This window comes from Cynoglossus semilaevis, chromosome 9 (genome assembly GCF_000523025.1).
Source record: "Cynoglossus semilaevis isolate Cse_v1.0 chromosome 9, Cse_v1.0, whole genome shotgun sequence".
NCBI lineage: Eukaryota > Metazoa > Chordata > Actinopteri > Pleuronectiformes > Cynoglossidae > Cynoglossus > Cynoglossus semilaevis.
The window spans coordinates 2,239,313-2,250,525 of NC_024315.1; the positions used below are offsets into that span (position 1 = coordinate 2,239,313).

At 41.4% G+C, this 11,213-nt stretch overlaps 1 protein-coding gene across 3 annotated transcripts in view; it reads right to left on the minus strand.

The window, feature by feature from the left end:
• inpp4b (inositol polyphosphate-4-phosphatase type II B) overlaps positions 1–11,213 on the minus strand; it is a 121,084-nt gene that overhangs the window by 93,449 nt on the left and 16,422 nt on the right. For 2 of the 3 annotated variants that reach the window (XM_025058211.1, XM_017035536.2), the window contains exon 4: positions 5,764–5,880. In XM_025058211.1, coding sequence (XP_024913979.1) covers positions 5,764–5,880 — 117 coding nt within the window. Of the gene's footprint in view, positions 1–5,763; positions 5,881–10,975; positions 11,103–11,213 lie in introns of those variants that run through there. The other variant, XM_025058212.1, reaches the window with a different exon arrangement.

Consider the following 11,213-nt stretch of genomic DNA (forward strand, 5'->3'; position numbering starts at 1 on the left):
TGGTGAGTCCACTGACAGAGATCTTGCCTCTGGGCCAAAGCGCCACTCATCTTAAATATATGAACATTTAAATGATCAATTTTACCCCCTCTCCTCCTCACAGTCAACAAATCAGTCAACAATTCCCAGGCCAATATTGTTAGGACTGGAATCTTCTCAGACCTAAGACTAAAAGTTAGTGCCGAGGTCAAAATGTCTCTTCAACTGTTGTTTCTCCTTTAGGTTCTGTAACAGAACGGACCATCTTTCAGCCATAAATCTTGGCCTCCTCTGGGTGAACACTGCTGATGGAGGAGAACACCAGAACACAGTGAGACTCCGAGTTCAACAGACGGTGTTTGACAGATGCACCAGTTCAACAGCGCCTGACAGAGTTGATGGGATTCGAGCCTTCAGCTCTGCTAAACCAAAAACCCTGTAAAATGACATCAGTGAAAAATTACATTTATTTCAAGAGCGCAACTTAAACACAGTCCTAAAATAAAAAAAATGAGATTTTTTTTTTTTGTTTTTTTTAACTGCAGCTCAGTCCATCCTCTGGTAAGTGGCCATGTCTTGAGCCATGTCCTGCCGCTCTAAGAGGTGCTAAAGAAAAAGTAACACAGTAAAGCTGGTCTCTTATCCTTTCACGGCGGGGGATTGAAAGATAGAGAGCGGGCGGAGGTGTCCTTTACACCTAGGAGATATCCAACCCTGTCGTACTCCTTTTCACACCCTGACTCTCCAGCTTATCACCTGCTCAGCCCTGTTCATCTCCTCAAATATTCATGACCACGCAGCCAGTGTCATCTTGGTATATCTAAATATGAAGCCCAAGGCGCGGGGAGAGATCACTCGACTATGAAACCACCCCACCTCCCCCCCACACACCTCCCTTCCACTCCCTTGTTTCATCAGTTTCCTGCGGCAGAGTGTTTGGATTTTAAATCTTATTTCCCTGAACGACTCTCACAGTGAATATATAGATTTTTTTTACTGTATATTGAACAGGTTTCCAATGTGAAGTTTCTATCACCAATTATACCAAAGTGTAGTTCATGGCACAGTATCTTCTACAGAAGATTTCAGTTTGAGTGAAGGTTCCACTGATGAACGGTGAGTTTCTTCACTTGAAACTGAATAAAACATGAAACCAAAAAGTGAGCTTTACGTGATTGAATCCTGATCCGTCACTTCGACTGACGTGTTGTGTCAGATCATGTTTAGGGTCAGAACTGTGTCACTTCAACGCGGTCTAATGAGATAGAGACTCAAGAATTTGAAGTTTCCCTAAAGGTCAATTTCAACGATGACAGGATGAAGATTTTAAAAAGTTTGAAGAAATCTTCCAGTAATGGTTAATAAATGGATTCCATATAAAGTCTGCATAATCAAAGATGACTTTTTAACAGTTTTCAAGTGAAGTGAAAAGTGATGCAGCAGTTGTAGGGAGTGCAGGAGGTGGAGTGAAGATGGAGCTGAAGATGAGTGAAGACTTTGATAGGCACCAAATAACTCCAGTTCACCTTTAAAGCCCTAAAAGCCAAGGTGAAGTGAAATGTTGCGTTGTATTTCAGAGATGTTCTTGACAGACTGACAGGAGCTGCACAGACATCTAATCCTCACACGCTGATATTTATGTTTACCTGGACAGAACCGTGATTAAGATTCAGACACAGAACCAGGAATTCTTTCAACATTTCACACAGGGCAGTGAACCAGGGCTGTCCAACTGGACTGGATTTGATTTGATGAAAATGTTAATGCATTTACACTCTGCACTGAATGACCAATAAGTCCATGTTTGTCCACTTATTGCTGCTCTAATACAGAGTTAATACATGTTGTCATTTACACACGCTGCCGGGAAGCCAGAAAATGTCTGATACAACTGTCAGGTGGATGGTGAGGAACTGTAGACTGGTTGATATTGTTGAGGAAAATGGCCGAAAATTCACCAAAGTTTTGAAAACAACTCTTGATGTGTTCATCCATTGCGTTCATTATTATCATTATTATTATTATAAATGTCATCTTATTCAATCATGATTAATAGTATTTAATCAGATTAAAAATATCAATGGTTTAACAGGCCTAAATGTTTACTAAAAGTTTACAGATAGAAATTTAAATGTTGTAAATCAGGATTTTATAATGAGATTTTGTTGCTTCAAAACATCTAAAGTATGATTCACCTCCTGGGTTTATATTAGTTACCTTTCACTTCTCATCTTAGGACTCATTGACTCCACCTCCCATAACTTGGAGCTAATTGATGCCTTACAACCCGAGGCTAGCTGCTGTCTTGCACATTAAAAACTTGTTTTGTGGTAAAACTCTACGTCCCACTTGTGTTCAGGTGCCTCCTAATTGTAGGTGTTAAAACAGGAAGTATCTCAATCATCTCAGTCTTTTCCCCGGTTATTAAAGGTACTGAGTCATTTAGTCTTAAACCAAGGGCACAACTTACAAAGTTAAATGAAAATAGACCCATGTGTATATTTTAGGCAACATTTAAAATGGTGTAAATTCTAATGAGGGTCCTTAGGAGTGTGTTATGGGAACTATATATATATTTGAAAAACATTTCAAATTATAGTTAAAAAAACAAGTCTGGTTTATATTTATTTTTTACCCCAAATCCTGCTTCATATTTTGTGAACTAAAAACTGAACACAGCCTTGGACGAACACTACACCAAGTCTCTGAGAAACCCTTATAACTGTGAAGCCCGGGATAATGGCCGTGACACAGCCTTGACCAGGCGTTTCTCAAGGAGTACAAATGAAGATGAGTGAAAAGTGCCTGAGAGTTTGAGGATCAGTGTTCCTCTATTCCTGAAATAAACAACGCAGCAGTTCAAGAGAAAAGAGTGGAGACAGAGGAGAATAGTTAATAAAAAACAGTGCCGTTATTAAAGACAGGTGGAGGCAGAACCAGAGAAAAACAAAACCGTTTCTGAGTTCCTTATATTTCGTGTGGAATTTGTCCACAGATTCTATTTGATCATTACTAACATCAACAGATGAAAAGCAAATGACCGCAACTATTGAGAGAGTTTTTATTAATATGTTAAATCTAAAAAAAAAAAAAAAATCTAAAAGCCAAACCACAAGTGTCAAACACGCCCTTGAACCACAAACAAAACACTTTTCACAAAGTGACAAAAAACACGTACTTAACTGGAGACAAATGCCTTAAAAATACGATAAAAAACCATATGACTGTAAATGTATTAAGGTTGAGCAAAGCTGTCCTACCTTTGATATTTTATTATATATATACTTTAACACACACACACACACACATATAGTGTGGTATTAAATCATTTTATATTTTATTTTATTATTAGAATTTATTTTTATTCTTTTTTATATAACTTTTCATTATATTTATGCACATAATGATCAAAGCAGAACACTTTTTTAATTACTTTTTTTTTAGATCATTGGACGACTTCATCCTCCATTTCTGTAAGAAGATATATATATATATTTTTCCCTGTTTAAAACTCAAAAGTCCAGGTTCATTATCATCAAATGTTTTCCCCGAATGATGAGAACACAAGTGGAAAAAGATGCAGAGTTTATTCAGTTTATGAAACTCTCCAGGGTGATGTTCTCAGTACATCCTGTTCCTGGTCTAAAGCTCTATGTTTCCTTTCTGGGCACTTTTCACCTGGGATTATTTGGCTGGATACTAGGAGGGAAAAGTTGGCCACTCAGATTAATGCCTTTACAGTGAAAGTACTGTACCTGTATTTCAAAGTACTACTGAACAAGCCAAATACTCGCACTGGAAATTTGTCGAAAACGAGTCCAGACATTTCAGCAGATTCTGGGAGCGTAGTCAGAGGCAAGTTGCAAATTTGCAAGTAAAGGCAAACCGGCACGGCGTGACAGAACCTGGAGCCGCAGTGGCACGAAACCACCTGGTCACACAATCAACATTTGGACTTTTTACTGCCAACTAACCAGCTTTTTCTTTCTTTAGGGGGAGGGAGAAAAAAGCAGCTCCATTGTGTGGAGTAAAACACAAACTCTGGTGGAGTACGGCACAGTGAACTGCTCACAGAAAAATCTCTTTGTCAAGTAAAATCCTGCCTCCAGGGACAGACAGAAATCCTGTCAGCACAGTGCGTGTAAGGTCATTGTCAGCTGAACTCCACATCACAAATAAATCATCTGCGAACTCAAGCCAAAGATTTCTGTGTGTGTGTGTGTGTGTGTTGAACCTGATAAATAATAAAGCAGTTGTGCAGCGCTTTGTTGTTTTACAGGAAGATAAAAACAACAACAACAACAACTCTAGGTTCTGTATATATATATATATACACACAGTAGAAGAATGGCCACAGTACTACACTGTACTACAGTACTACTCCTCCCTGGCTCTGATTCACTGTGGGGACAGTGTTCTTTGGGATCAACAACAGAATGTCCACAGTCAGAGAACCCGGGTTCTGACCTTTGACCTTTACTGTGCACCTTTAAATACCACCTTAAATACCGCATTCCCGACTGAACCGAGTCATTCACTGTGGCCGTGACAATTGTTCTAAAGGAGGGGGTCTCAAACTCCCGGCCCTCGGGCCACTCTGTGCACATGACCCACCAACATGTGGTCTGTAACTGGATGTCAGTGTGATGTCATCTGATCGCCTGCTGTTAGCGTTATATGTAGTTTAAGGTTAAATTACAAAGCAGTTTTTCCCAACAGGAAAATTTGAACGGCAAAAAGTAAAAGAATCAGAACATTTTCACATCAGCAGAGAGACAAATATCCATGGGTTTGACGACTTCTTCATATCCAAACAATGGTGTGGACTGAGCGTCCATGTCTGGAAACTATTCATTAAGACACATTGAAAATATCCGATTGCGCTGGTGTTACCATGAAGTGGTGGTGAAGTATTGTGTGCCACAGAAACGCATTCTTTTTAATGACTGTTATTATGTTTGTTTACACTTTAAATTAAGAATGTGGTTTATATTCAGTGATTTATGAACAGCCAGAGACATTTGTGGTCAGGCTATGGGGGTTACTAAGACCCCCCCCCCGCCTCCCCCCGGACAATTAACCAGTAGTTCTGTCCTTTATTGGTGTGATGCTTTCACTGCTCAAAAAACATCCAGACGTTCAGGAGGCCAAGCAGTATTATGTTCCCAAACCTGATTTTTTTTTTTTTTTTTTTTTACAGAGCTAAAGCTGAGTAAATGGCTCAGCTATAAAATTTGACCTGAGTTTTTTCTCAGAGTATTTGAAATAATACTGCTTCTGGGTGTGTGCAGAGGCATCAAAACATGTAAACACACCATGTCTGCCTTATATGGTAAAACTTAATGATCCCTTTAGGATCACACACACAAACACACACACACAGATTCAAGTCAGTAATAAAAATATCTGAATCAGAGCGCCCGACCCACTCAGGATTCCCCTCTGTCCCACTCTCACTGATGTGCCGACCAGTTTTCCCACGGGATTGTTAGTCAACCGCAGCCTCTCATGCACAGATGCTCATCGAAAGCTACACCCTTTCCTTCAGAACTGGAGGGAGGATGGAACCAAATGATAACAAGACGCAAGCGTTGGCCCTCTGAGGACGGGACTAGAGTGTCCAACATTTACATCTCGAAACATGTGGAACACACTCAGGCACATCACAGTCTCCAGTGGAATAAAGCTGAGGGCTCCAGGAACAACGGAGCTCAACGCTCACGTGTTCATATCACACACACACACACAAATATAAAGACACAAAGAAAACAACTATTTACTCACTGAATCCTGGTTCTTGTCCTTGGCATCAAACACACTCAGCTTAACAAGTGTTTCCGGGCTCACATGATAGTCTGGAGGGAAGGTCACCCCTGTCAGGAAGAGTGGGTCCTTGTTGGCCTGTCAGAGAGATGGACATCAGAGTCAAGTGGTGAGAAGATCGTGTCCCTACAATGATTGAACAGTTCCTGGAACAAACGTGACGGTGAGGAATCAACGAGGTCAAAGGGCGTTGAAGGGAACAGCGGTCGGTCTGTCTGTCCTTCTGTCTGTCTGTCAGTCTGTCTGTCTGTCTGTCTGTCTGTCTGTCAGTCTGTCTGTCTGTCTGTCAGTCTGTCAGTCTGTCTGTCTGTCAGTCTGTCTGTCGGTCTGTCTGTCAGTCTGTCTGTCTGTCAGTCTGTCAGTCTGTCTGTCTGTCAGTCTGTCTGTCGGTCTGTCTGTCAGTCTGTCTGTCTGTCTGTCAGTCTGTCTGTCGGTCTGTCTGTCTACTACAGTCTACTACGGTCTACTACGGTCTCACTGCTGTTCCTGCAGGTTATTGGTAAGACGTATTGATAGAATACGTTAATCATAAAAGTTAATATTGATCATTTTTGATGATGAATCAGTTAGAAATTCTCATATATGTAATTCCACCATCCATCGACTTTACTACACAGTCAATAAACAATTAATCCTGATTAATCCACAGCTACCCTGTGATTAATCAGAAAAAAAAATTAATTGTTTGACAGCCATAATAATATTGTACAATACAGCATAAAATAGATTGGAATAGAATACATATTTTTTTTTACATTGATGAAAACAAAAACAACAACAATTAGCACGTATGAATTTCTGATGCGGTTATTTTGTTTTTATTTGCAAGGAAATATAAAACTTTCAAGTACTTGAAGAGAGTAAAATACTTCTTCTCACAAAAGTATTTTAAATAGGTGTACTCTGTACACAGTCTGTACTGTAAACACTGAGGCAGGAATGTGAAGAAAATGTAAACAAATCAAGTTAAAGTGATCAAAGCAGAAGGTTATGTAAGAATCAGGTTAAATATTAAACACAAATGTATACTGTGTCGTACACAGGAGCAGAAATACTGAATATATTTCTGCAGTTAGTGTCTTTTGTAACGAGGGAGCGTTTATCTACGGTGGTAAATTCTCTGCGACTGCACTGACACGAGGGTGAAGGCGGCACTTTAAAGGATTAAAGTCAAAATCTGGGTTTATCTGTTTTTAAGACGGGACTTACTGAGATACGGAGAGTGTTTTTTCACACAGTCAACATCTCGTGCGGATTTTAAAAGATTGTTGACATTTAATCTGCATTCTTTCATTTGAATCCTTTCTCTTTTCCCTCTGGTGCTTTGCCCCTGCACCCTCCTGTTATTGCCCCTAGAGCTCAGGGAATTTCTACCCCAGGGTTTTTTATTGTAACATTTGTTTTCTGTGTTCATCAGTTCAAAGCACCGAGTGTTTATACTTGACGCTTCCTCTTCTGCTCGCCTCTGCTGGGCGTCTCTAGAATGCGACCCTGTGGGACAGTGAGGGGGACGGTTTGGGACGCAGTAATGACACTGGGACAAACACGCTGCCAGTCATGTATGAATGAATGAGGTTACACCTCGGGGTATGAAAAATATAGGTTGTTCTATGTCACGGAGAACAACTTCAACTTCAACATGTGAAAGAATGTCTACAATTCAGTTTTATATATTTTTTAATAGAATAATAACCCTACGAAGGTCATGGGTGAATCCAACGCAGTTTTGCTTCAAAACTCTTCACATCAGTGAAAACCAGGGTTGGTTCTGAATAACAGCAGAAGAAATTTTATATTATATTTTTATATTATTAATGTTCACTAATTTCTATGGTGTTTCTCTTGAATGGAATTTCCTTTGGATAACACAGGTGATACTTAGGGTTTTCAACTGTTCACCCAAAAGTGACCTTAAAGCAGTGACGCTAAAGACAATAGGGCACAAAAAAAAAAAAACACAAAGAACTCAAATAAACCACTAGAAACAAGAAAAATGAAATAAAATACTTTGACTTATATTCAGGGCCAGAAAAATCAAGTGCGTTTTTTTTTCCTTTAAAAAATAAAAAAAACCTGAGGTAAAAAAAAAGAAATGACACTAACCCAGGAACACTGCAACAGACAGTGGAGATAGATTAGTCAAATAACAGGCAGGTCGACACCTGAACACCAACATGAAAAATAGCTAAAAGATTGAACCACATATACAACATATATTTTGACATATATGCCCTATAACAGTGTTTCCCAAACTTTTTTTCTGGGGACCCATATTTTTAAAAGTCACAAACCTTCGCAGCCCAAGTCGATAGACATTATTCGTAAACTTCTGGGAAACATGATGTGAGACGACCCAAAAAAAAACTCTTGCGACCCATCTGAGGGTCGTGACCCAGTCTTTGGGAAACAATGCCCTATAATGTAGGTTACAATGATACAAAATGACAGATGAGAAATGAAGAAGAATCCCAAATTCCTAGTCAAACACTGGTAAACCGACCTCTATGTGTGATAAATATACAGACACGGAGTAGACAAACCCATTTGTTACTGACCAAAACGACAGCCAGCCTTGACAACGGCTGATAATGATCTTAAAAGCATGAATTTTTCTCTTTTCAGCTGCAGAAAACAGATCAGGAAATAAAGACACACGGGATTTAACAATATATATATACATTTTGAGACGTCAAGAGGAAGTAAAACAAGTCGAGTGAAACCATTCATGTTCTTCTCAGCCCTTTTGGACAAACATGCTAATATCAGGAAGATCTATGTGTTAGCGCCAGTCAGGATCGTTTCCCGCCCAGTTGTTACAAATCTTTGTGGTTCGTCCTGGACACACAGCTCAGTTCTCTACATCGGGTAAAACAAGGTAAAAACCAGCGGACAGCTTCGAGCTTAGTGTAAATCTGGACTGTACACTGACGGTCAGGGCTTTTACACACAGGTATATAGAGCACACACACACAGTCACAGTCACAGTCGTCGGCCCTCAGCCTCACCCCTCCATCCCTCCATCCCTCACGCCTGAATAGGACTCATTCAGACTCACCAGCATGTTTGGCAGCCTCAGCTGTGCTTGGATTCGTGCAGAGCTATTGATGGTCCTAGATTCACGACGGCGCTAAGCCTGGATCCATTTACACAGGGAAGTGAGCAAATCCGTCATACAAGTGGTCAGCATATGCCAGACAGCTGCCCCCTCCTCTTTTTGTCCCCCCCCCCCCGTGGAATAGCCAATTTGGGTCATTAGTGGGTGTGTTTGATGGGAGTGATTAGGACAAGGGAGTGGAAGAGGAATTAGAGTTTCAAATTCCATCAACTGGATTTTTTTCTCCTCTTCTCTGAGACATTTAGACCCAGTTTCTGAAAACAAAAAAAACCCAGGGTCTTGGCTTGACTAGCATTAATCAAAGGCAGTTTTTATCCTGGCTTTGGCCTAATTACAGAACCTCCCAAATACTACCATTCAAGGACTTTTGGACATGTTTTAGGAGCGAGTTCTCCCAAACACACACACACACACACACACACACTTGGCGAGAAAGGCTCATCTTTCCATCCCCATTTGCATGTCTCCAGTGTCATGCAGCGAGAGCAGGCACATGTGGAAAACAGAACAATCCCAGGGAATAAAAGCCAACCAAACCAGACTGCGTCTCCTCTTACTCAGCACTAACTGAGAGATAACAGGCAGCGGCTCGGTGGTTGGCAGCTTCAAACACTATTTGTCAAAAGACGCTTCCTATTCTTCTTCTCTCCTTAACCTGTCAGTGGATGTTGTCTGTGTCAGATGAAGACACATCACCGACTCCCAACCCCTTTTCTCAGTGCAGACGACGGAGCTTTTTTTTTTTTCACAGTGGACATTAAATTGGTTCGTTGTGTCACCATTCCATGGCAGGCATAGCAACCGCTGTGAGTGGAAATATTAACAATCTGCTGTTCAGGGAACAGTTGTTAAAACCTACATATGCAGCAAAGTCTTTTTTGAATAGCTCTGCCTTCTGTCTTTTAGCTCAGGTTGAAGCCGCCTCTCCTCCTTAAGTCTGAGGTTCTGCTCAAACGACCATCACCAGGACACGGCCCTGAGGTTTCATCTTCACTAAGACAAGTTCAAGTCCAGTTGTTGTTGTTGTTTCCTATTTTAATAATAGGACAGTAATCAGGGAGGAGGACGATATCTGTGTCTGTAAAGTCCAGAGAATACGGAGTACGGACGGAGCATTCATGTCAATCAGAGTCCTGCGACGTTGGCAGCAGCTGTTCCACAGCAGGCATCCCAGGAATGTGACAAACAGGGGGAACATAAGTGGCAATAGGGCTGTCTACAAATTCATAATCCACACACACACACACACACACACACACACACAGTGGGGGCTTCCCTGGTGGCTACACTACACAAGAGTGGGCCAAACACATGGCCACACAGGTTAGAGAACATCTGCTGCTGTGGATGTTCTGTGTGAGAGAGAAGAGTCTCCTTCAGCCTGAACTGACTTTTATCACTGTTTAACATCAGTGTCAGAGCAGGACTTCAAAGTCACACTGATTATAAAAACAAAAAACACAGAACACAGACCAATCGGTTATTATCTCTGATCTTCATCTACATTCACTCACAGTCACAGACAAAGACACAGACACTGACAGACACAGACACTGACACTGACACAGACACTGACACTGACAGAGACACTGACAGAGACACTGACACAGTCACAGACACAGACACTGACACAGTCACTGACACTGACACAGTCACAGACACAGTCACAGACACAGACACTGACACAGTCACTGACACTGACACAGTCACAGACACAGACACTGACACAGTCACTGACACTGACAGAGACACTGACACAGTCACAGACACAGACACTGACACAGACAGACACTGACACTGACACAGTCACAGACACAGTCACTGACACTGACACTGACACAGACACAGACACTGACACAGACACAGACACAGACACTGACACAGACACAGTCACTGACACTGACACAGTCACAGACACAGACAGCTCTGACAGACTGATGTCAACCTCTTTTACAGGACTGTAAAACCAAGTTTTAAAAAATCCACAGACGCGTGTGCACGTACCCTCTTTACAGACGCGTGTTCACGTACCCTCTTTACAGACGCGTGTGCACGTACCCTCTTTGGATGAAATGGAAAACAGTCCATGTTCCCAAATCCTAGTCCATGTCCGGAACGCTACAGCCGTGAAATAAAACTCCAGAGGCTCTGAGAGAGTCTACGCTGCTGCCGGAGACCAATGTTCACCATCCCACCACATCCTGTGTTTCCACTCTCTCTCTCTCTCTCTCTCTCTCTCTCTCCTCCTCAACACACACATCTATTACTGTTAAGGGACTAAGGGGGGGGGGGGCGG